At 41.3% G+C, this 27,540-nt stretch overlaps 1 protein-coding gene across 1 annotated transcript in view; it reads right to left on the reverse strand.

Annotated features, from left to right (window-relative positions):
- Positions 1-1,532: 1,532 nt before the first annotated feature.
- MOB3B (MOB kinase activator 3B) overlaps positions 1,533-27,540 on the reverse strand; it is a 58,155-nt gene continuing 32,147 nt past the window's right edge. The window contains exons 2-4 of the mRNA XM_009895885.1: positions 21,659-21,861; positions 18,011-18,140; positions 1,533-1,663 (exon numbers count right to left, since the gene is read on the reverse strand). Coding sequence (XP_009894187.1) covers positions 1,533-1,663; positions 18,011-18,140; positions 21,659-21,861 — 464 coding nt within the window. The remainder of the gene's footprint in view (positions 1,664-18,010; positions 18,141-21,658; positions 21,862-27,540) is intronic.

Here is a 27,540-nt window from a genome sequence, read left to right on the forward strand (position 1 = left end):
GCTGCTTGCATAATTCTAAAGATGCAGAAAAGCCTCCACTGTTGCTACACTGAATGCTCACAGACAAAAGCCCTTTGTCCCAGCAAGGACATGATCGCTAACATTTACAAGCCCTATTTTAGACAAGCAAGCAAGCAAATCAGAATGTACCACAATATGAGCTAGAAAAGGTTTGCTGTTATTCTTTAGTGTCTGCTACCCCTCTATTTTAAATGTTCCAATCACTGGACATTTTACAAGATTTGCTTCTGATACTGTCTCAGAAGATGTAAACATACCTAACTCACTTGAGGGGAAGGCAGCAACAGAGTTCAGCACTTACTCAGGAAGGAGTAATCTTTCACAATAACACAAATGTGCAAAATTCATTAGAAGGCACAGAATATATAGCTGTGTTCCACTTGATTCCCATTTATTCAGCTGTATGTGTGACCTCTCTGTTAAGTATTGCTTTAATTATTTTTTTTTTGTAGAAGAAAGCCTCTTATCAGGGCATATTTGGCATAGATGACTTGATTTACTGCAATGAATCCTTCCAGGCTGTCCATACATGGGTTAGTTGAGTTTGACTGAGTACTGGAAAAAAAATTTATGTTAGTCCAGTGTGGAAAGCAGTCCACACTGCTGGATGCTGTTTAGATGCAACAGAGACTTTCACTTAGTCCATCCTGTTCTAACCTTTGTGCTACTCATCTGTACTATATCTTCCTCCCAGTTACTAAGATTAAATTTCTTTTTCCTTGGAAAGATGAGATTTTAAGGTGAGTGAGAAGGATCCTTTTTCTAAGAGGATGGAAGGATATAAAATTACACAACAGATTGGTGTACTTCATAGTATACTTCAGGAAAATGTTGACTATAGCTACTTCTTTATGTAATGTGGACATACTGAGCAGATTAGCCATCAGTCACAGTATGAATTCGAAGAAAATAATTCAACGCTACAGAGCTATATCTGGATTCCCATCTTATGTAATTGAGATCAGAAACTGTCCCATTGTCACCAAATTATGAGTCACAATGAAGCAAAAACTGCCCAATCAGCTGAAGGACGTGGCTGTCTTCCTGGAAACACAAGGCTCACTGGCATTTGGGAAGGGTGGCCAAGCCTTGGGTGGCCTGGTGAGGGGTGGGGGGCATTAAAGGCCAAAAGTCTTCTGTGATTCCAGACCACCTCAAAATTCTGCTTCACTTGGGAAACAAAGCACATACCAAGAAACAAAAGAAAAAGAAAACAACATTGCAACTAACAATATGCTTTTTTTTTTCAAAACAACTAATCTGGAGGTCAGCCCAGGGATCTGAATTTCAGTAAAGCTTTAGCAGCAGGAGCACAGTCTGTCATCGTTCATGGCTGAAGAGGTTCTTATCCCTAGTGAAAGAGCTAGAACTAATATGAAGTTGATTCTTCTTTTTCTCAATAATCCAGGTCACTCAGATGAGAGGTTCCTAGCAGCATATTCAGGATTAAGAACAGTGACAGTGGTGGGAACCATTTGTGAAAGTTACTGTGGTTCCCAATGTTCCTGCTTTCATGCATTAACAAGCAGGCTTAGTCCACGAGGGCTGTCATGTTCTTGAACTCTGCAGTAAGAAGAAAACTGGACTTTGCTTTTCTTCAGCGGGTAGCTTTTTAGTGACACATCCTGGTTGTCATCTCTTTCTGTAAAAAAAGAAGGGGAGATTAAAAAGGAAATGGCATTTCTTGTAAAGTGTGCGCATACCTCTTCCCAAGTAACATTTCCGCATCTCTGCAAATTCATGTGGTTTTACATGCCACCATGGTTCTGCTCCTCTCTGTCACTTTCAAGGACAATGAACATAACTGGCATGCAGCATTTCGTCATCCTTGACAGCTTTAATACCCTACTAATTGCCTAGCCATGTCAGGTAAATGGTACTGTATCCCACAAAAAAGAAATTAATCTCCTGAAAAAGCAGGAAACCTTTTAACTTAATGTAAGAAAAAGGATTCCAATTACTGTCATTGAACCTGCAGCCACAGGAAATACGGAGATACATTCTTTGCCTAGTTATTTCTGCCTACACGTGGTCATGTGGACACAAGTCTTCTTTAAGACATTACCAGAGCTGCGGCATTTGTCTCTAGGATGGGGTTCTGGAGCATTCACAGACTCCATTAGAAACTGGGGTTTGGGATCCATATAAGATTTTACTTGATCTGATTTACAGTCACTCTGATACAAACTGTGATAACTGGCTGCCCCATTCTATAAAAGTCTTCATGATAGTCACCAGATTTTCTGGAAAGATGTATCAGATGGTTTGGCTAACAGCCATCCACATACATGGCACTAATGTGTGCTGTTTGCTGTCAAGGTGGAAAGGCTGCCACATCTAAGGGCCACCATAGTTGTGCAGGTTGTCCCTTTAGCTCCTCTTGCATAGTATCTGCAGACTGTACAGTAGTTCCCTTGGAAAACCCATTTAGATTTACCAAGTTATCAGAAGTTTCTAAAAAACTTCTTAGCTTGCTTGAATAATTTGTTATAAATTATGAGATGATTAATACCTAATGTATAGGGCTTCCTGACAGACTTGTAACTGTATCTTACTCTGTGTTTAACAGATAATTTCTCCACCTAGAATCCTATGCAGAACTGTGGGACTTTTTTCCCCTTCCAGAGCTTTAATTAGTTTTCATTTCTTGTAGATTTGTAAACTATCCTGCATCACTTGTTATTTTGGTGTCACGCATGTAATAGAATGGAGTATTGTCATTTGCAGCAGTTATAAAGACAGTGGTAATTAGTACAGTAACTTATACAGTAATGTGTGATCTCCACAGTGATCCATACAGTAATCTGAACTAGTAGTTGTTTCTTCTTTCATTTGTTAAAGGTGACAAAGGTGAATGTTCATGGAAAAATCTGTCTCCTTAAATGTTTTGTGGGGTTTTGGGGGTTGTTTTCTTTTTTAAACAGCTGCAATTAGGCTTATTCCTTCACAGCAACAAACACCAAATGCAGAACTTAATATAATTCATCCCACTGTTGGACAGCTTCCTCCTGCTTTATACATACGCGGATACAAAATGCCTCCCCCTCTTCTTTCTTTGAGAGATCAGAAGAAGCAACTATGCTAGGAAATACTGAAGAGCAGCATATAATTTACTACTACATCAACACCATGATAACTATCTGACCAAAGCAGGCATCTAGAAGCGGGTAAAACCCAGCAGCACTCAGTTTGATCTGAAGCCCTCAGGAAGCTCTTCCTAGGGAAGAGAGGGCAGGGCAGGGTCCACAAGCCCTGATGTGGTTTGACACCACGCAGGAGTTTTACTGAGGGGACATGACGCTGTTTCCAGAGCTGGTTTTCCCAGCCAAGGATGCCAGGTGCTCCCCAGCGGTCTGCACTCCCAGCTGCTTCCACAGGGTGCTGCCAGGCTTGTGGTGCTCTGCAAGGAGTGTGCCTCTCCGCCCATAGCAAAAAGGCACCTTCCTCAGCAACACCTGCTGCAAGTAGAAAGCTCGGAAAAGGAGTACTTGTTTCCAAAGTCTTTGTTTTCATCCCGGATTTTAAATTATTATTTCCCTTATCCGAAGATTAACTAGGTGGTAATGCTTCTTGAGGCAGTGTTGATCTTTGCAGACCCCTAAATTTCACATACTCAAGGGTCTGCATGTCCATACTGTACTAGCAATAACTACAGCTGATAGGTCTGCAAGGTATGTGCCCTGGTGGCCAAGAAGGCCAATGGCACCCTGAGGTGCATCAAGAAGAGTGTGGCCAGCAGGTCGAGGGAGGTCATCCTCCCCCTCTACTCTGCCCTGGTGAGGCCGCATCTGGAGGATTGTGTCCAGTTCTGGGCTCCCCAGTTCAAGAAGGACAGGAAACTGCTGGAGAGGGTCCAGCAAAGGGCTACAAAGATGATTAGGGGCTTGGAACATCCCTCTTATGAGGAAAGGATGAGGGATGTGGGTCTTTTTAGTCTAGAAAAAAGAAGATTGAGGGGGGAACTTATTAATGCTTAAAAGGGAGGGTGCCAGGCAGATGGGAACAGTCTTCTTCCAGAGGTGCCCAGTGATATGACAAGGGGTAAAGGGCACAAACTTGAACACAGGAAGTTCTATCTTAACATGAGGAGGAACTTCTTTACTTTGAGGGTAGTGGAGCACTGGCACAGGCTGCCCAGAGAGGTTGTAGAGTCTCCCACTCTGGAGACATTCCAAACCCGCCTGGATGCCGTCCTGTACAACTGCTGTAGGTGACCCTGCTCTGGCAGGGGGGGTGGACTGGATGATCTCCAGAGGTCCCTTCCAACCCTGACCATTCTGTGATTCTGTAAAACACCACCACTTCATTCTGCAGCTGCTGCTGAACAGCTATTTGCAATCAGACAATAGCATCTTACCCTGTCAGAAAAGCATTAAAGAGGGTAATGTGGACAGTATCGGAGTCATTGTAAACTTGGCCACCCTCCTTCAGGAGCAGTGGGAGACAAACTCCCTCCTGATATAATAAAACATCATGATCAACACATTCAACAAGCAAAATTCATCTCCATTCTTACATTAAAGAAAAAATACCACCAGAGGGAGGAGTTTAGACATGGATAAATGTGTCCAGGCAAAGGAAAGAGTAAGAGCCTAGATAATCTATGCATAAGATGTAAACTCGAGGGCTTTAAACCAGTTTGCCATGTGAGTTTCTGAAATGTTTCAGCTATGCACAGCTGTGAGTGTTCCACTGCTCAAGAGTCATGAAGCATGAACCTACTACGCCATTCCTAAATTTTCTGTTGAGGCAGAATTTATTTTTTACAGTAATACAAATTTTCCCCAAGCCTCTGTCTCCCTTAATTTCTGCATTTTTGTTTGGTTGTACAGTCACATTCACAGTTTCTTACATCCACTGTGTTCCCCCCAAATCCTATTCTCGCCACCTTGTCAGCAGAATGTTGCCTGAAAATGGCTCTGCAGTTTTCTCCCTGCTTCTACTTAACAGTCCTTCTGTTCCATAAAGTTCTTAAGTCAGAAAAATATTAAAACTTACAAAACATCATAATTTCCAATGCACAGAAACTTTTCCGTATTGACCTATATTGTTATTGGTAAAAGACTGACATGGACATACAGACATATGATCACGCTGCGTTCCTGCACATACATGCATGAGCTTTTACTGATTTCAGCCAATGACAATGAATTAGATGTGCTTTTAAAAAAGACTCAAACAAAACATGAATTAGTACATGCTTTGTAAGAGTGACTTACTGCTTGTTGTTTTTTTCTCAGACGAATTTACAATAGGGAAGAAAAACAAACAGGAAATGGTTTCTCAAAGAGATTGATATAATTATGAAGCAGGCAAAGAAAAAGTTAGCTTCACTCAAAATGTTGGTGAGAATGAGAGTAAGGGTCATACCCATAGTGTCCAGCCTCAGCTGGACGGCAGCACGAGGCATGCTGTGTGCTGCAGAGCCTATTGCCGAGGTTTTTACAGAGAAAACCGCTCCTATTTGCCAAATGCTCCCTCGGAGATACTTAACCTTTAAAAACTAATCATTCAGTCTTCACAGAGCCTGCTGGAAAATCCCTCACTGATTCTGATGGGCACCAAGGAACTTAGCACACAGTCCCACTTAACTCAGCAGAGAAGTCCCCCTCAAACCTCAACAGAAATCTGGCTCCTTAGTTATTTTGGTGGTGCACAGCTGTTGGGTGACCACTGCCTTTAACACAAACTCAAATCTGTCTCCAGTGTTTCCTGAGTCTTCCTGGTTTTGTGCTTCTCTGAAACTTTACTGTTGATTTGGGAAAGGTGTAGAGGTATGTTCTTGACTAATAATTATCAATTGAAAGTACATAAGGCTACTTCCCAAACATGGGAAACGACAACTAGCTGTTGACTGACTCCTCTAAGAAGGCAGGAAGACTGGAAAAGCTGACTCTTTGGCTTAAGGTACTGCGATACCCAGTCCCAGCTGGATATTAAATGAAATACACAGACTAGACAAGACAAGTTACAGAATCAGACACAGAGACAGACAGGCACACGCAAACATTTTTAAAGATATTTAAAACTTTCAAAGTCTTTCTGTGCTGACAAAACACCCAAAACATCATTAACAGAAACTCCATACCAGACCCTTTGATACCAGATGTGCTTCCTCTTGAAAACAGATTACAAGAAATTCCAGAGCATTATTCTGTATTGCTGCATTCAGACTTGTTCCTGTTCTCAATTTTGGATTACGCAATTAACTCAAAAAATGAAGACAGAAATAAATGTTGTTTTCAAAGACAAAATGCAAAACAGAAAATAAAATCTGGACCCTATCTGTGTGTTGAATACGCCCACACACCAGCCACTGCGGAGAATTTAACACAGAACCAACTTCTAAGTAATTTAAAGAGAAACATTTGCTATTCTTTGCCAAGTCCTCAAAGTACTTACTCGCTTGCTGGAGTTAACGCTAACAAGCTACTTTGTGAGCAGAAATCTGTCTCTTTCCTTAGTATTTGTGATTTCACGGCAGGATGCATTCCTCAATATTTTTCAGGGAGTACCAAAATGGCTTCCCAGAAGAAGAGGGAAAAGCAACACAGTCTTAAAAAGGGTAATCAGTCTCTCTCTGATGGATATCTGGTGCTCTCCTCTCCCTGCTGCTCCAACATGCATGTCAGATACATTCAGCACATAAATCTACACCTAGCTATTTTAATTTCTGCTCCTCAGCTCACTTTCAAATAAAGCAAGAAAAGTACAGAAAAAATCTGACATCAGCATGCATGAATAGCTGAAGAAAGATCTTTTTAATGGGACAAACCTACCTGTGGGGAGATGCTGATCAACTCTGAATGGGTTACAAGAAGAATGAGTTCCTCAATAAAGAATCATGTTCTCCTAAGAAAATGGGTGTTTCTATGTTTGCGTCAGTCAAATATGGAGTTGGCAGAACATAAGGCATAAAAAAGACATCACCTTTTTACCAGTATTTAATGGAAGCAAGGGGTCTGCAGTCTGTCTTGTGTAAAAGCTGATGGGAATGCGGGTGGAATGACATGAGTAAACAGTATAAATAATAGTATTCCACAAGAACACCAGAAAAAATAATAAATGCAATAAACACCTCCACTAAACCCACGACTGCTTTAAAGATTTGAATTCTTGTTCAGTGCCTGTGTCCCACCTTCACCTCCAGTTCCCTAAAATGCAGCTGCATGGGGCATGGCATTCCCCCTCCTCACCTCCTCCTACTGCCAGGTGGGAAGGCCAAGGATGATGTGACAACAGCTTGGTTTAGCTCTTTAATAACTGTTTTAAACACAGTGAGGGTTTAAGATGTGTATACAAGTGTCACAGCAGAGAAGTGATTAGGGAAATGTATTACCTCCTGACGGGCAGGGACACCCTGCCCAGAGGTACCCAGCAGCTTGGAAGATCTGACCAAGTAGCCAACAGCGAGGAGATGCCAGCAATGGACACCATGCACAATTCATTTCTCCCACGTTACCAACTTACAGAAAACAACCTTCTGCATGTAGCCTGTCATGTACTCATGTCTTCAAACACTGCAACCCAAAAAATGCATTGTCCAGCCTTAACCATATTCTTACGGCTAAGGAACTTAATATCCGTGTAACAATCCTGTGAATAAATACACGATGTTGGGTAGGAAGGCAATACACAAACAACGCTTCTGATCTGTGGTTCATGATCAGAAGGCTCTGCTGGAGCAGACAGAACCATCACTGGGACATACTTTCTCCTCCCTACTCTCACAGACAGAAAAGCAAGCCATACCAATGGGACGTGCCATATATATGCAGAGAGGCTCAGTGCTGTACCCACGGAGCCACTTCACAGCCTTTTCGTTGTTCAAATCAGAACCACAGAACAAGTAGATGAAGAAGCAAAAGGTTTAAAATAACATTTTACATACTGTTCTTCACAGCACAAATGGCTGTGACTTCTGTGACCTCTTTTGTTGTTTTCTTCAAAAAGATTTCAACAATTCAAATAATCATCATGTGGACAAAGCTCTTTGTACCCTGGTCACAAAAGAGGCTGTTTACTATAGCATAGCACAGATCACATGGTCTAAGATCCTGTGCTGCACAACTAATCTATATTCAGACAGCTAAGTGACCAGGATAGGAAAGTCGAAGCCAGATTTGTAGCAGTTTACAAAACTCTTTTTTTTTTCTGGCATTTGTAGTTTGAGTTATGCCTTGAATCTTCATTTAGAAATTGTTTTCCCCAAAGTTACTATAAAAAATTTCCTTTACTTCTTTAGTTGCCCCGGTCCCTGTATACTGACAGAAAAGACCGACTGATTGGTAATTGCAACCCAATGGGCATATTGATAATTTGGGTGTTTCCTTTGTTAGGTTTCAGGATGTCTTCCACTTCAATGAGTCTCAATTATCATGATGCACAGGACTAAATTAATCTCTCCTACAATCTGTTTACCTTCAGGGTGGTTATTTTGAAGCAAAGGATGGCCTGATAATAATCCTAGTTGATTACTCCTGAATTTGTATGGTGATGTTTGCAGGACACAGATAACACTGCTTTCTGAAAATGTAATCCCTTATCACTGATGACAAAGGCATTTTATCACCTGACTGCAAGTAGGAACAGGATCAGGAGATTACACTGTGAAATGCACCTGCCAGTAGGGTAAGATCCAGGTAGATAACACAGAACATGCATTTGTATGACTGACTTGCTTAAAGGTGTCATATTCCAAGGAGGTACTTTCACCTTCTGCATGTTTTTGTCTTCTGTAACCATAAAATAGAAGTCCTTCTGTGGTTGGTTTTAGTGTATCTTACCCTATTAAATGAACTTCAAATGTGCTGCTTTTGGCACTGAGGTCATGCAGAGAGAATAAGCACACCGTAACACTATTTCTAGTATAAAATTTTACAGACAATTTATCAGGAGACATGTTAGATCCCTACTACAAACTTTGTTGCATATAGTAGTTATTTTACATACATCGTTTTATACATTAACAGATCTATTTAAGTGGGACAACAAATACATCTTTCCTTTTTTTTTTAACAAAACTGCCAAGTCAGATTTTTTCTTTTCACAATTAGAAAAATTGGACTTGCTGTTTCTCAGTTTTCTGGTTCATGTGGGTTTAGAAAGCATAATAACAGCCCAAACCAACACTCAATAAAACTAATAAAGTTACTCATCAAGTACTGTTCAAATTACAAAAATATGTATTCTCAGCTAGGTAGAATAGCTTTCCTGAAACTTGTTTTAAATAATGTCTTCACAATTGGCTTCTGATGTCAGTTAGACTACTGTATTAAGTCATAAAGTGTTACCAGAAAGGAAATTACATTTTTTGAACAGCTATCCAGAATGTTTTGAATTCTAAGTAATCTCAAGTTTTGCTGCTTTTTTTTTTTTTTTTAAGCAGTCTTTTATTTGTGAAGATTGACAACTTTCAATCAGTGGATTGTCTCCCTGTTGCAGTCGAGTAAGGGCAGATTATCTATGTTATTTAGAGAAGCGCAGGATATATGTAAAGTCGAAGAGGATGAAGAGCAGTACTTCTCTCCACAGTAGTAACAGCAGTTGAGATGCTAGTGCAGATAGGACAAAAGCATTTCCAAAAGCATTACAGGAACCATGATGGAGGAGTTGCCATCATACTTTTCACAGTGCTGGTGAAAATGCTTTTCCCAGTCTCCACTTGCTGTTAATTTGCTTTCCACGCAGAGCACAGACAATCAGCAAGGATCCCTTCTACTAACTGGTATAAGGACTAGCGTAAATAGACTCATACAAATTACTGATGGAAAAGTCTATTTGATTGAACTCTCAAAGGTTTCGCTTTATTCTCCGGGGTTTTTCCTTGATGGGGCATGAACTGCAACTCTGATTCCCATTGGCTACAAGTTACTACAACAGGCAGAGTAAGGTATCATGTTGTGGTTACTATGGAGCAATATTGCCTCTGATCCAGCTCAGAATTTAAACACGGGCAAGTCCATGTGCAGGAAGTTCACATGTGAGTACAGCAGAAGAAATACTTATGCATCCATTACAAAGTAAATAGTTTCAAATTCCTTTTTTATATCACACCTGACCTGGAATGCCCATGTCATTTTTTGTGGTTTTGCAACCACAATTGCCTTTTTCTACTTTTTTTTTTTCTCCTTGTTGCTGTAACCGAGCTAGCTGCTCCCCACACGTACTGAGCCAGCACAGAACAACAACCTATTGACTAGGCAAGATTCACATTAACTCACTGGAGGCTCAAAATGAATTAAATAATTATGGAAAAGATTTTTTACGTGTCATGTCTTTTGTATTATAGCAATCTCGTAGGAGTTCATTGTAAAAAAAAAAAAGATAAGACAGAAGTGCAAAAGTATCAGATGGGTGCTATTTTGCAGTTAGTTTCTGCTCATTTAATGTTTTGCAAAATTGAAGACATTTGGAGGAATAAGCTTCAAAAGTTTCTTGTTCTCACTTTATTCTGGACTGTTAACTATAAATCTTTTTATCTTGTATTAATAAACTCTTTGAGGTACAAATGTGGTGTTGTTTATCACAAACTGTGAAATGTGGATTACTTTGGAGAAGCCCTTTTTGTTCAACAGGCTATAATTTATGTTCATTAGCTAAACTTTAAAACAGGACTTACGTGGTGTACTCCTCACCAGCAACAGACGCCTGTACTTATGTATCCACAAATGAGAGATAAATGTGTTGAAGTACAAGACGGCACAGTGGTTAATCCAGAGCACCAAAAAAGAGCCACTCCAAAACCTCTGATATGTCAATGACACACAGAAAATTGTTAGTAGGAAAGTCCTTCTGTCCTCCTGTTCTCAGCAGAGTGTGCTTGGGTTCAGTGCAAGCAAAGCAGCTGATGTATAAAAATAATCCTTAAAAACATGCATGCCAGAAATTATTTACTCAGAAATTCTGGCAGTGCAGTGCATCTTATGACTCTGCTTTCTTTGAGCACGAAAGTTGAGAATCTTACTTTTCAGCAATGTTGAGTCCTAGAGTTCTCATTCGTCCCCTAATTTCTTGCAGGAAATGGAGGAGATGGAAAAGATGGCATTTATTTACTATCTACTGGTTTCTTGTTCAATTAGTGATCAGATCCATTTGTTGAGAAATCCTCATAATTTGTACAATTTAAAGAAATACTGTTGGATATTATCACCATATCTTGTTGAAGTGTAAAAAATGGACTGGGGGCAGAGAATGCTTGGTTTCTTTTTCTTTCTTTTTTCTTTTTTTTAAAGAAGAAAAAAGTACTGCTGGCTAGCTGGCAGCAGTGACAAGCCTTGCCTGAATGGGGACTCTTTTACTAAAGCAAACAACCGGGGGGGGTGGGGGAGAAAGAAATTATACCTACTTTAAAGTTGACTCAATGAGTATTTATACAATTTCGAAAAATACCTGAACAAGTACTAAGTCACTCTATCGCTTTGTGATGAATAACAGAATTTAAAGCAACTATAAGCAACAACCTTGTAGAAAAACTAAATTATTACGTAAATTCATACTGTGAATTATACTTGTGAACACACAAGTACCTGAATTTTGAACAGTTTTAGACTAGCTGTATGCCGAGGTTGCAAGCCTAAGGACAGCCACTGAACACAAACAGACACACATGGGCAAATGACCTCTGACTCAGTTATCCGTATGTACACACATATTGGGTATTAGTTGGGCACAGTTTTCTACAAGGTACATGGTAAATATTTGGCAAGTGAATTTTGCATTAAGAGAGGCTGATAGTTGATTCCACCTAGCAAAGGGCATGGAATGCAATTTCGTGGGAGGACAGACAAAATAACAACAGAAAGGATGGGAAAGCTAGGTGTCAGCTTCTGCAGAAGGAGCTGTTTGGGTTGAGCTTGCCTGTTCTTATCAGAGTGGCAGGGAGTAGCCAGCTCTCCCTCCAAATGCCCCAATGTGAAGGCATGAGGAAAGCAGAAAGAAAAGCTTTTCATATGGAAGCTTCACTGATAGATTTTTGGGTCAGAGTCTGTAAATGACAGATTAATTAGGGAACGATCAGTTATCCTTCTGGAGCATAAACAGCATCTATGACTCTGAACAAGGCTAAACCTTACATGCTCCTTGCGTAAAGGTTAAGCCAGCCAGCCAGCACACAGAACACACTGGGAAGTCTGGGATAAAAAGCCAGACATATCTTTAAAACAGTGTGTTAATATTATTGTTGTCTTGCTTCCTCTAAGTGCAATAATACAGGACACTTCAGAAGGATCTGAAGGGCTGTGCTTTGATGGCAATGAGCAGCAATATAAAAATAGAATTGGGTAGCTATTAAAGATAACAAGAACACAGTGACTTTAATGAAATTACTTCTCCTCTACTGTACTCTACAGTGCTCTGCTGACTGGCAAATAATTTATATTTCACAGCCTATTGATTTATGGGTACCATCACTGCTTTCATAGAGATTGCAAATGGACATATGGAGAAAATTGACTGGAAAAGTGCAAATTCTGTTTTTCACCATAAACATTAAATATTAGCTAAGCACAACCCCCCCCAAAATTTGGAAATAATCAAATTATTAACCAACTTACACTTTTATTTTAAAATATATGCTTGAAAAAGTTGTCTGCCGAAGAAGTCTCATTTGATCATCCTGTTTAACTCAGATGTGTTCCATCTGCCTGTACCCTCGTCAAAATGCCAATACTTGCCATGTTTTGTTAAGCCTGCTACTGCTGATTTTTCTGCTGTGAGCAAGGGATGGGGCTAGTGCCAGATGGGCTATGTTTATGGTATTTCTACTATGTCTGTGGCATCTCTGGCAAAGAATTTCCTGATGACTAAACATTTTTTGTGGTATAGACAAAGACACAGCAAAGCTGCTAATTATTTTGTGAAAATCATAGAATCATAGAATGGTTTAGGTTGGAAAAGACCTTGAAGATCATCGAGTTCCAACCCCCCTGCAGGGACACCTCCCACTAGACCAGGTTGCCCAAGGCCACGTCCAGCCTGGCCTTGAACACCTCCAGGGATGGGGCCTCAACAACCTCTCTGGGCAACCTGTGCCAGTGCCTCACCACCCTCAAAGTGAAAAACTTCTTCCTAATGTTTAATCTAAACCTGCCCTCTTCCAGTTTAAAGCCATTCCCCCTTGTCCTGTCACTACATGCCCTAGTAAAAAGTCCTTCCCCAGCTCTCCTGTAGGCCCCTTTAGGTACTGGAAGGCCGCAATAAGATCTCCCCAGAGCCTTCTCTTCTCCAGGCTGAACAGCCCCAACTCTCTCAGCCTCTCCTCATAGGAGAGGTGCTCCAGCCCTCAGATCATCCTCGTGGCTCTCCTCTGGACACGCTCCAACAGGTCCATGTCCTTATGTTGGGGACTCCAGAGGTGGATGCAGTACTCCAGGTGGGGTCTCACAAGAGTGGAGTAGAGGGGCAGAATCACCTCCTTTGACCTGCTGTGCTGTTTGTAGTAAATTGGATGTGTAACAGCAGCTACTGGTGCCTCATGCACAGTAGTGACAGAGCTGGGGGCCTGATATTTATCGTTGTTGTAGCCCTGGCAAAGCAAAAAGAGAGTCTTAAGTGTTCACCTGAGCACCACCTGCCTACAGTACTTTTAATTAGCTCATCCTGAAACAGGATGAAAGAAACAGGATGGAGAAACTCATGAGAATTGGAGACTTCTTGATTTGTTATCCTGACTTCTGTGTGATCCCCTTACCATCTGGCAGGACTAGCACTAGCAACTGCTGCAAGCCCAAACTCCCACACGAAGGTAAGGGCACTAACTTATCCAGCACACAGTGAAGGACTCCACTTTTGGCTGTGTTTGTGCCGTCAGAAGTGCAGGCTACCACAAAAGCAACAGTTGCCCCATCACATTTCCCACGGCTCGGTGTTTCCACCATCTGTCTTATGCCAATATTAGGCTATGTGTAACTGCTCAGCAAAACGTCCAGCTGCTCAAGCAGTCAGTCAACAGGACCCCCTGGGAAACCATCCTCAGGGAAAAGGGAGCAGAACAGAGCTGGCAGATATTTAAGGACACTTTCCATAGAGCACAAGAGCTCTTGATCCCCAGGTGTAAGAGTTCAGGAAAGGAAGGTGAGAGACTGGCATGGCTGAGTTGAGACCTGCTGGTCAAACTAAAGGGCAAGACCAAAATGCACAGGCAGTGGAATCAGGGACAGGTATCCTGGGAAGAGTATAGGGACACTGCCTGATTGTGTAGGGATGGGGTCAGGAAGGGCAAGGCTTGTCTGGAGCTCAACTTGGCAAGGGACACCAAGAAAAATAAGAAGGTATGTCAGTCAGAAAAGGAAGGTCAATGAAAGTGTATCCCCCCTCATGAGCAAGACTGGCAAACTGGTAACAACAGATGAGGAGAAGGCTGAGGTACTCAACAACTTTTTTGCCTCAGTTTTCACTGACAACCTCTCTTCCCACACCGCTCAAATGGATGGACCACAAGGCAGGGACTGGGGGAGTGAAGTCCCTCTCATGGTAAGAGGAGATCAGATTTGTGACCACCTGAGGGACCTGAACATACAGAAGTCTGTGGGACCTGATGAGATGCATCCCAGAGTCCTGAGGGAATTGGCTGATATAGTTGCCAAGCCACTCCATGATATTTGAAAAGTCATGGCAGTGAGGTGAAGTCTCCATTGACTGGAAAATAGGAAAGATTGCACCTATTTTAAATTTTTTCACCAACAATGCCACACATATGGCAGCACTTCTGACATCCTGGCTGTAAGTACAAAAATAACTCTTCCTTTTCGCCTTGTAGTTTTTCTTGTTCTGCTAAACATGCCTATGAACCTCTCAGTTAATACATCTACGGCGTGCAGAGCACCCTACGGCAGCACACAAAGCAGCATATTGTGCAATACTTGTGTTGGTGGAAAAACAACACATGAACATACCACCTGTGACTGCAGGGCTAGATTTTTCTCTGAATTTTATGGGAAGATCTGGAACAATTCCACTGACTGAAAAGAAAGTACCTCAGATTACTGTCAGGGTCATCAGGGCATCAATGCAGCTCTGAATCACAAAATATAGCAAGGTAGAGTTATGGTCATTACACAAACGTCAATGCGTAATTTCTAATTTCCTGAACACGTTTAACTTTGAAATCTTCTGTCACCCAGACCATAGTAGGTTTTTGCAAATAATATATAATATTGCTTCATAGGGGGAAAAAAGGGAGAGGGGAAAAAAGAAGAAAGCCCCAAACAACTAAACAGTTTAATAATTAGGTTAATGTATTAAACACTCATCTCTTTACTTAGCAGACTGCCTGGACAAGCACTAGAAATTCCATTCAGAAAGACAGTTTTCTGTAGAGTTGGGAAAACCCCCACATTTAGATGGGTACTTTTAAGCAGCTCCAAATATTGGATGAAAATGTTATCAGAAGCAAATCATGCTGTAAAGCTTCTACACTGAGAAAAATGGAGAATAAAGGAAGAAAACCTTACTGGTTTTGCTAATCCTGCAGATGAACTCCATCCTTATGGAGGCAATTACCAGCTTCGCCATTTTTATACACTCAGCACCATTGACTGCCACCACTTCCAGCCCCAGCGCTACCCACTTGCTACCATGGCTGATTGTCTCTGCATCTAAATGAAATCAGTGTTTTAACAGTTTGTCTCTGCATCTAAATGAAATCAGTGTTTTAACAGTTATCAGAATGGCACACATAAATAATATCCTCCTCTGTTTTTCTTCATTAAAGTGTAATTATTACTTTCTGTTCTCATAAAAAAGAAGTTTATAAAAAATGACTTCTGAGAAGAAGGTCAAAGTTCTCACAGGATGGAATTTATAAAAAAAAGACTTCTGGAGAATGAGCAAAGCAGATGGCCATATTCTGCTCTCTTTTACCCCTGTCCTCAGAGGGAAATTTCACAGCCATCAATAGTTTCCAAAGTTATGTAGGAGTTTAATGGGAATCTGACTGGTTTGCAATACATTTTTGAAAGAGCACAAAAGGTACTCTTTGCTCTGTAAGAGGACACTATGTTGGTTAAACGGGAAAATGTACAAAAATGGCATATACTGCTATCTCTGGCAATCAGATTTGTGCATTTGTCAATTCCTAATAGCAGTAAGAAAAGCAAATAATGCACTAAACTATGTGAATCATTCCTCCCTTTTTGGCAGGGTCCTCCTTGCGCATCACTTCCCACTGCTCATTGGCATGATATGAACGCTTGACCTGCTCACAATTCTGTAACTGGGGGGCCAGGGAGAGATGAAATATACTTGGGTTTGCCACCTAGATTTTTTATTAGAACACAAGTTTCAGAGTACATATTGAATGTACAAGCCCTCCACACATTCTCAGGCCCTCTATGACCTTGCACAGATTTGCATAGCAAAAAGACCAATTATATTTTTTTTCCTCTATCCCTCTTCTTTAGAAATATAATTTAAGGTCATGTCTCAATAGTGAGAAAAAGAGCTGGGTCCACACCTCCCACAAGTTTTTACAAAAATACCTGCATCTTAGGAACCTTGTTCCTTTAAGTGAATTACATGATGCTCAGACCTCCAAATTTAACAGTGAAATATCATCATGTTTTTAGGTGTTTGGGTTTTTTTTAACTCTGAAAAACACAAGGCACAGTGATATAACAGGAAAATTAAAATACACAGATTTAGAAATCAAAACGAGATACTGCAATACATACAGATCAATGCTGAGAAGTTGGGAGTAGATGGCTGTATCACCAACCGTTACTTGACAAAATGCCTTCCACTGAGATTCTCTAAGGCCTCTGAATCAGAAGGCTCTTACATGACTGAAGAAGTATAGCTGCTGGATTCTTTGCCTCTGTCTCTCTGTCTGAGAGGGAAAAAAAAGCCCAACCACTTTGTGGTTTAATGCCTATCTGGCATTAATTTTATTGCTCTTCATAAGGTTTTAGTTTTTTCTTCCCCCCAGCCTTTCTAGAGGTCATGTTGCTGTAGCTGCACTGATCCTCAGGTTTCATGACGGGATCTGTGCCCACTCCAGCTAAGCTTAGAGTGCAGCAGTAAACAGGCTCTGCAATGACCAAGCCAGACCAGGCATCTGAAGCTGGCCACCAGCTACTGCTAAAAAAGACATCCCACCCCCTCACACAGAGGAATGGAAGGAGGGATTATTTTTCTTTGAAACGGTGTTATTTGAGCCAGAGAAACTGCTGTGCTCTGATGCTGCCACATCACTGGAAGCCTCTCTTTAAGGGAAAATCAGATTTATGATGATTTATGCTGTGTTGAGCTAACGAAATCAAAAACTATTTGGAAAGGATTATGTTGCCTTGCATACAGCAGCTTGTATTCCTTAAAAGTAAAAAAAGCTGACAAGTGACCTGTCCCAGCAAAATATATTAAAAACGGTCTCAAGTTATATCTTAACTAAAAAGAGCTACACCTTTTGCAAGCGAGGATAGAGTACATGATTGCATATATTGAGAACACTTTAATAACATCAAGGTGTTCTGTGAAGCAGTTCTAAAGATATCCAATCTACCCCCTGGGACAGAAGGGGAACAAGGGTCTGGATCTGTTGTTCAGAGCCCAGACCAACAGACTGCTAGTTTCATGTGATGTCTACTGAGCTAGGAAGCATGATGGTGTGGTGCTTGCACACTTCCCATTTTCACCACTGGAACTCCTAAAGCAACAGCAAAGCAAGCCAGAGAATGCCAAGTTAAGGAACACAGGACGTTTTGGTCTTCCCATTCCTTTTGTATGTGTCAAGGATCCAGCTTGCTGCTGAAGGTAGGAAGTTGAACCAGGCGCAAGCTCTACTCTTGATTACAACTCTTACTTTGTGGCATCAGAGTACTTTGTAAACACTGTTGAATTTAGGCTCACAATACTTCTGTCAAATGCTAAATATTCTGATATTCCACATGGGAAAACTCATGACGGGAGCTATTACCCAGAGACAGGCAAGAAACCCACAACAAAACTGCAAACAGAAAGCAAGGCTTTAACCAACAGATTGCACATGACTTACTTTGCAGAGAATGCAATGCAATGTACCAGGCATAACTGGCAGGGTTTTGGTATTTGGGGGCTATAGGGATGACTTGTTGTGGGTCATCATGAACTGTCCTGGGCCAGTCAAAGCTTATTCCATGAAACCACTGCAAATAACCCACCACATGCGAAAACTTCAACCAGTCAGAGAAACACACGGGGCCTCTGCCCACAGATATTTAAAAAGCAGAAGCTGCTAAGAGGAGAGGACACATGGCTGGTGGCACTGCTGAGGTTGTGGCTGGAGATGCACTGAGGGGACTATGGGCCATCGGCAACCCACACCAAAGCAAGGACACCACAGAGGGACTGTGTCCCACAGTAAACCCATGCTGGAGTGGAGGAAAACAAGTAAGAAGCAAGAAGCAGTACACACTTCCCTGGTCTCCTGCATTGCCCCTCACCTCCCCAAAGGGATCAGGAGTAGCTGACTGCAATATGTAGCAAAACCAAGCGGACTTGAGACCAAGAAGGGGAGAAGAGAAGTAGAGCCTGAGGAAGAAAGGTGTTTCTTCACGAAGTGTTTTGTTTAATTGTCTTTTTTGCCTCAATACCCACATCTGTAATCAAAAGTTTTGTTAACTGTCGATAAATTAAGTAAAATTCCCTGAAGCAAGACTGTTTTGCTCATGATGTGCTTATAAAGTACTCTGGCACATTTCTTAAGTCCTACATACTATGAAATCTGTTGTTACAGAAAAGGGATCACAGGAAGGAAGTAGAGGGGCATTACTCGCTGTAGCTGGGCTGTCATTTAAACAGTAAGTTACTGTGCTGAGGCAGCTGCATTAAGATTCTCACCAAAAAGCACTTTTAGATGAACTCTTTAAAGTACCCTATACAAGCAGTCACCTACACAGGGTGAGGGTGGGATGGAGGTAATAGGCACCACTCTGCTAGACAGTTCTGGCCCTGGGAAGAGGCTCAGAAGTGAATTTAAGGTGAACTACTGCCAGTGGAAAATAAAGCTGGTTACACAGGGAGCTAGCACAAAGTGGACACCACATCTTAAAATTCAAACCTCAGTTTATTTCCTGATAGCCTCCCCACAGAGACATGCCTTAAAGGTCTTCTGAGAGCTCTCACGGTGCAGACTGCCTTGTCTGCCTGTTAGCTGCAGAAAAGGGCAGATATGCTTTCAGACTTCTTCTTTTCCCCTAAATTAACCAATTGGACATGTTTTTTTTTCCCTCAGGACCACCTGCTGGGTCAGTGACTGTGCCAGCTTCTTTTTTTGTCCCCACATAAAACAGCTCTGCAAAAGACTGGGGAATCTGTCAAATTAACATTGTGATAGGGATGGGAAAAAGATACGCAGCATTTTTAACTATAGCCCTGTCTTTGACTGCAGAAAGGACAAGTTACGCAACTCCCGAATGGGAGGGGGAAACCTATTTGACTCATTTGCTTCATTTGATTTTATAACTGCTGTACTGAGTTGCAAAAGGCTGATAAAATCTATTTTAAACAAAGAGCATTAAGTCCTGCAGGCTAATATTACTATTCATCTACTGCCTGCTGCCCAATTTTTCTCCCTTCTTCAAGTTATGTGGATAAATTAGCTGCCTTCCTGTTCATTAAAGCATGTGGCAGTCTGTTTATTTAATCAGCTCTTGGACCATTTTCTAATTAAGGGAGATAATGTGGGCTCATTTCCTGCCACGGTGAACCTGGCAGGGCACAGGTTGTCCTCAAATACTGCATTAAAATTCAAGATTATTTGTAATGTCTGCTTTTGTTTGGCAACTTCTTCCCTCCTCTCTGCCCAGCTGAAGACAAAAATACAGACATATGGTTTTTTCTGCATTTCCAAAAGGCTGACACCTACCCAAGTCAAGGACAGAAAGATGGAAGGAGGTGGAGCTTTGTCAGTTTGCTGACATGGTGCCCCCTCAGTGCAGGTGAAACATTTTTCTGGGAGACCCTCCATCCCAGCAAAGTTAATAATACCACATCATGTGATGATCCTAAGGATAATTTTGTGAAGGGAGGGAATGCTGGAATGCAAGGGGAAAGCACGCACCAATTGAAGCACATTCTAGCTTGCTCTGCTGCTGGACTTGGGCCACCTTCTGCGCCACTCTGGCCCCAATCCTTCGTCTGTCTGCTTAGTGCAGGAATATTGCTAACCACCAACTGCAGCGTTAAATCATTTTTGTGCTCTCTGTATTCCAAAGCAAGCAAGGATCTTGTAACGGCCTTAAGACAGCCTCTCTTCCTACCTCTGAGGTATCCTGCCTTGCATCTTGCTTGTAACACACCCTCAACATTTAACAGCTACAGCTAACCTAGGTCAGTAGTCTGGCAGCGAACTTCTTTTTGCTGGGCCTCCTTCTATCCCTTAGGAGAAATTTAGAGGGCATATTAAGTTTTTCTACCTAAAAAGAAACAATAGATACCTTGCAAGTTATCAGCACGTGCCATATGCAGTGTCTTTCAGCAGGCCTTGTGAACTGCTGAAAACAAGACCATCCATTTTGTCTCACTTCACAGGCTCTCTTTCAGTCAACATAAGCATATAAATGTACCACACCTGTAAAAGCTCCAACTCTGGCAGAAACGCAGGCAAACATCACTTTGCCACACTTTCAGAAGTATTTCATACCAACTAAGCTATACACCTCCTTGCAATGTGCCTTTATGTGGAACAACTGAAAACTTGATGTGGTCCTGGGCAGCCCTCTCTAGGTGACAGTGCTTTGAGCAGGGATTTGGACTACATGATATCCATAGGTGCCAGCCAACCTCAGCCGTTCTGCGATTCTGTAGAAGAAAAATCCCAGTAGTTCTAGCACTTCATCAATAAGCTGTCCGACACAGTATTTTCCAAACTCTGACCCATGGAGAAATGTTGCCCTGATCCCTTTTAAAGCTGGCTAAATGCCCACAGTGAACGTTTGTGTATAAAATGCTTTCTGAATTATGCCTTACTTTTCCTTCTCTACTTACACTTTTATTTTATTTGCATTTGCAAGCAAGAGCAAAAGCATTTCCATTTCTGGACCTTTACTTTTGGAAACGATAAATTCAATTTTGATCTATTTCAGTCCAAAAGGAAGCGTCTGCTTTTGTTACGCTGCTAATTGTCTGAACCTCTATCTCACCTCATCTGTCTCACTTAGATCCAGAGTGTGCTCTGGATCTAACACACTCAATACCTTCACAAACACCTACTTAAAGATTTTAAAAAAAACACTCCAAGCAAAACAATTCACCTTTATATAGACCACTGTTCCCTTCACATGCATTCATGTGATTGCTGAGTACCGTGCTGTCACTGACCAATGAAAAAAGACAGAATAAAATTATATATGAAATATATAGTACAGGAAGAAACAGAAGACAAATTAGCTTCTATTTTCAAATAGCAGTACTTCCCACTTTGCATTTTTCCATATAAAATACATTGCTCTTTTCTCTTTCTACTGAGCCTACTGAGCATCTCACAAATACTGCAGTAGATAGAATGGGTCTATGGGGAGAGGCAAGAGTTCATCCCTTTAAATTGCCTGTATTCAACCATGGACTTTATTCCCTGAGGAAACACACTGCAACAAGTGTGAGAAAGGCTCAGTGAAGGGAGGAGGAAAATTTCCTAGAGCTTTCCCCCAGACCCCACACTTACCAAAGGCTCTAGTTCTTTGCGGTCTATGAGGTTGAGCTCTGTCACAAAGTAGTAAAAATGCTTGTAACAGGTATTGACGTGGGCCTCAGCCCCCATAAGGATGATACGGTCAAAGTGATGGATGTAGACGTGAACAAACACCCGAAAAAGCCGGCAGAGTATCTTCTTGCAGATCTGAAGGAAGTTCTTTGGAAAGGGAACACCTGTGAATAGAGAAGGCAGGGTTGTCATAACCATCCTGTCATCCTCCCGAGACAATAGCTTTGGAGTAAAGCATGAGTTTGTAACTACAAACTAGGGTATGACTTCCTGGGCCTCCTTTTCGGCCCAGAAGATCACTTAATGCATACATTTATCTGACCGCTAGCCCCAAAGATAACCAAATACTTAAGCAAGTTGAATGGATCAAGACTGACAGGTACTGGTCCTTTTTCACTGAGTAATTTAATGGGGGAACATCCAGTATTGTAACATTCAGAAATGTGATTTTCACTGCAGTGCACACTGTCCCATTAACATAAATGATTTTACATCCCAAGAGGGCTGTTCCCTTACATGCACGCATACACACACGGGTTGTCCTATAAGTGGTAGACACACTCCTGCTCATCTTATTCAACAGTGGCATTTCACAGCATGAGATTTAATACTGAATTTGAAATAACTGACTGAAGGACAGACCCTTTTGCTTTCATCTTCTTCCCATTTATGGGTACCAATCTGATTGCTTTTTTAATAGAAAAATTCTTGAAGAGACACAGGAACAGCTCTTCCAAAATACCTTAGAAGTCACACAACAAATTGCAGCTGAAGACTCCAAAGTAGCAGCAAAAGCAACACTTGCAAGTAAATAGCCAGGCATCCAAAATGTGGCACCAATAATTCCTTCCAAACCTCGCTTCATTAAAGACTGATCTTGCACGAGATTGCGTATCACTCAGCTGCCTCAAAAAGCTGAAGGGTTCATCTTCTTCTATGATTGTGCTTCAGACATGATGACTTTAGTGCCACGTTCAAAACTCTACTGCTACTTTGCTTTGTTGCACATCCTCCTGATTTTTTAGTTATAGTTCATGTTTTAGTCAGATTTGAACTACATAACTGCAGTTATTGCTTCTTTAAAAAAAAAAAAAAAACCACAAAAAACCCTCACAGCTCACCAGTCCCCTGCTCCCTAAAAGCCCAGCTCACGCTCTCAACAAGAAAAACATTTATTATTTGCAGAAAGAAGATGGAGATATTAAATTAACACTGTTGCAAGCTTTCTAGTTTTCAAATTTTAGTCTCCTGTTAAATACTGCTCAGCACTCATGAGAGTGGTGAATTAATAGAAAAATTGCCCAGTTTCACTGAGGGGGACATGAGGACATACAGTGAGAATTTCCCATACTGAAAACAGATTTTTGATTACAGATTATACACATGATCAGCTGTGGCTGTAACCAGTCTGGGTCCCATCGACAGAAACACGTGCCTTGTTTTGGACTCCATGGCCAAGGAAGTACCAGGGTATATGCACTGTGGATGTGAACACTGCTATGTGTGTCAGCATGTGAGTGGGGAAGCACATCAGCATGCAGAAGTGTGCTGCTTAGCATATCCCTGAACTGCCTCTAACATTTGCCATCGCTGCAGTGCAGATAATGTGGGAAAATGTCTCGGCTTTTTTTGGCCTGTAAAGGGTTCAGCGGAGGCTGATATAATTCCAAGCAGCTTTAGAGATGCAGTGCAGCCCTTCTTATTCCTGATGTACAAAACGGGGACCAAAGAAATAGCTGTATCTATCAAAGCAGAACTACTTTATCTCCTTAAGAAATGTTTGGTTTTGGTTGTCACATCAATTCATCTCAATGCTAAAGCTAATATCTAAGGTCACAGAGGAAGAGGCCTAAATGTTCAAGCCACGAGTTGAGACAATACTAAGCTACGGAAATGACAATACATACAGATGTCTTGGCAATATTTGAGTCAAAACTCCACATGATTAGCCAAACACCTGGATTATAACAAACGATTGTTGTTATTTCCAAGGGCAAAAGAAATACAATCTATCAACAAATATAACAGAAGACCCAGTTAGTTGCATATTAACCAGGGGGATCACATTTCAGCCATCAGAGCATGGCTAAATTCAGGAATGATTACAGCAGCAACCTGCTTTATTTTTTTTGTAAAAGCTACCCAAACCAGATTTTTAAAAATACACCCAACAAAATGTTAAGTCTTAAAAAAGGGGAAGGGGAATAGCTGGCACTTGTCACTGCAAGCTGATTCACTGAATTGAGAGATGAATTCTTGAAGGCACTGTATTTTCTGATCCAGAAAAGGCATGTCCCAAAATGAAGAATAATTACTTTTATCTTCCACGGGGTGACATATGATTGTTACTGAAGAGTGTTACCATAATGAAGGAACTCATACTTCTGTACTAACTGACTAAAAGAAGCTGAGTAAAACAAGCTGACAAATCCCTCAACTTCTCTCCAGCCCATATTCCCACTTAACAGTTACAGGCAGTAAGTGCAAAGGCTGTAGAACATTGTTTCTGCTGCGAGTGAGGACTTTCATCTGACAGCTTTTTAGATGTGTTAGGCAGTCAATTTGAGGACACGTAAATAACACAGGAAAAAAAGAGCCGGTGCAGAACAGCCTAGGGTGCATAATAAACATGCAGTGTTCCTGTTGCTCTTCATGTGCATTAGGTTTTCAGACAGGCTGTGCAGTGCCACTTGCCATTCTGGAACTTCTCCAATTTTGCAAAGCTATCTCTGTTTCATTTGCTCTTAAATAAAGAGTGAAACATTGCTGCTATCACAGATTTATCACCTGGGTATGGCAGAATCCATAATGGCTCTCCATGGTTTCCTAAACAGTTAAAAAGTGCCTCCTTGTACCACTGAATGAAATTGGGAACTGTGCAGTGAGCTAGACTCCTCAGCCTTGGCGAGCCTGCCAGCCAGTCTGTCCCCGGAGTATGGAGGAGGCTCACAGCCCGGTCAGCCTCAAGGTACAGATGAGCATATAGAGGTGGCTGCAGCACTAGTTTAAACATACACTCTGCTGCTCTTTTTGTTCAGAATTAGAGAAAAGGATAGGAGAAATGCAGTCTCGAAGCAAAAAAAACCCAAACAAATCTAATACAACAGAACAGATTCTGATTCCAGTTACAGTAGTACGAATCCAAAGCAATGACATAAAAATTTAAAAAATCAGAGTGAAATGATTCTACATTTATATTCTGAGGTCAGAATTCGGCCTAATGTTTTGTTCCCACTGAAACAGCTATAGTTATAAATAAATCAACCACAGAACAGAATAATTTTGAGTGGCTCTTGGGAATGGACTAGCTTACATTTAGATCCTTGACTTGTTAAGGAGTCTGTCTGTTCTGTGTCCTTCAGCTCAGCCACAGTAGCCCTTGCCTTCTCCCTCTACAAGCCCTCATTTCACATAGAGTCCAGGTTTAATAATTCCTTTCCTGGAACTTTGTAGTTAAAAAACAGAGAGCAAGAGGAAAAAAAAACAAAAAACCCAAACAAGAAACCCAAACCCACCGGAAGTCCAAGTATTTATTTAAATTTTGGATGCTTTTTAACAGTGAAAAATGTTTCCAAGAAGACAGATGACTGTCTTACAATCTGCAAGGTGATACTGTAAAGAGACAGAATGTAAAACCACCAAATTAGATTGCTAAGTTATGATTATTAAAAGGCAAAGAAATACAAAGATGGCACTGAAATTTTTGAGCTAGCTGCTAGTTGCTGATAAAGTATTTCTGGATGATTGAATTGGCAGCCTTGATTCATCTGTAGTCTGAGCCCCAGTGCTGCTGTATGAGAAGAAAGTAACACATGGGTTCTTTTTGTTAACCTGGCTTTCAAAACCCCAGAGCTCCCCATTATGTCCCAAGAATGTGCAAGCAGCTTTCAAACACCTCAGTCACACAAGAGAAGCTCATTTAACTCAGAGTTATATATGCAATTGGGAAACAATTCAGCGGGGGATAGACATGGTATAACCAGTTACAAACATGGCCAGCCTGACTGTACCTGTACCCCTCTGTAGTGTGTGCTGTACTTGCCACTTGCCATTGCTGTACTAACACACGGGCTCCTCCTGCAGAAATGCTGCACCCATATCCCCTGCTGACAGATACACCACAGCAGCCTAGGGGAACAACCACATTGTTTCCCCTGCGCTCCAACCTCCTCATACTCCCTTGACCTTATTGCTCCTGTTGACGTGCTGGAAAAGGCTACTCCTAACATGAGCAGGACTCTCTACAACTTCCAAAATTCAAGTTACCTGATCCATTAATCAAGTTCTTTCCCATTGGAAAATGAAGAGATTTTCCCCCTCTTTTCAAAAACAGCTTTATTCCCACAGCTTTCTGTAGGCTATCAACTTTATTCCTTACTCGTTCTTAATTTGCTATCAAGTGATTTGCTCCTGTGCCAGAGTGAGCATCCAGATCTAATCCATCCATCCTCAAACAGACACATAGCACAGTGCTAACGAAGTAAGCCATGTGATTGATCTGTTGTGCTATTTCTTTGAGTATTCCACATACATGACAACTGCAGACAGTGTCATGGCACTCCTTTCATGACACTTGCTCCCCAAAAGCAGTATTACGACTGCTATCTGCTCAAAAGCCTGGTCACAATAACATGGAAAAGTATGCTGACCATCTTGTGCAGTGGCTAGCAGTAGGTTAATGGTCTGTTGGTTTAAAACACAGTTTTAATGCCATGATAAAGGTCCTTATTTAAGACCTCTGGGTACAAAACCTGTTCTTTGTATGATGCAAAAAAAATGGTGGGATAAGACATAGAGACTAAAAGATAAAGAAACTAAATTAGGTGGAGATAAAGGAGGGTAATTAAAGGTCTGGGGTGAATAAGAGGCAAAATGTCTGTCTCATTTGCTATACAACAACCTTAAATGTGCTTATTTCAATATGTATCACAGCCTCCCCTGAAGTAGGTCAGTTGCACAGGTTACAGAGGAAACAGAAGAAAAGTCATGATACAGTTTATTTTTGTTGCCTGATTCATTATCTCTAGGCAAGAGTCAGAATGTATATGGTCCCAGAAATCCATCCTGAGGAACCAGAGAGAAGAACCCAGACTTTTTGCCTGTAATGTTACACATGTCTCTCGAGTGTCTGACATTCCTGCCTGTAACATGCACTGAAAAAGACTGCCCAGTTAAATCTTCTGTGATGCCAGAGGCATGAGCATCTTTGACCTTCTCTATTTGTGTGGCTTGAAGTCTTGTTTTACTCAAGGGAAGCTGGTAAGCCCTTTGGCAATTGTGCACAGAAATTTTGCTGCACATTCAAAAATCCTTTTACAGGCCACAGTTGTAATTAATTCTTTTTTTAAAAATAAACACGTGGGAAAAAAGAGAAACTCCCTTCTCTGTTGGCAAAAGGATTCACATGATAGTATTGCAAACACAGCTTAAAAACATACCAACCTAGGAAAATAAGAATTTTTTTCAGTTTTATAATAAGGAGCAAGCGTCACCAGAAACTGACAATTTGGAGAAGGCACCTGCAGCTAACCCTTCGTCCCCTCCTCCCTCTGTGTTTTCCTTCTCCTATCCCTGCCCCAAGTACAAAAATTTGCAAAAGATGCCCTCAGCTATTGCTGGAAGCTTTGCTTCATAAACACCTATCCTGATCCAAGCAGATGTTTAATGTTATCTCAGCGTGTTAGTCAAGGAAGCATCTGTCCCAAGGGCCACTGAAAACAATGTCGGTTTTGCTGGACTTTGTTCCTCGCATAAATAAACAGGCAGCTGTAAAATATGAGGTATAAACTAGACCACCACGTACCTACGTCCTCTTGATACTGCCCTCCTTTCTGCTTTTATAT

Source organism: Charadrius vociferus, unplaced genomic scaffold, assembly GCF_000708025.1.
Source record: "Charadrius vociferus isolate BGI_N301 unplaced genomic scaffold, ASM70802v2 scaffold231, whole genome shotgun sequence".
NCBI lineage: Eukaryota > Metazoa > Chordata > Aves > Charadriiformes > Charadriidae > Charadrius > Charadrius vociferus.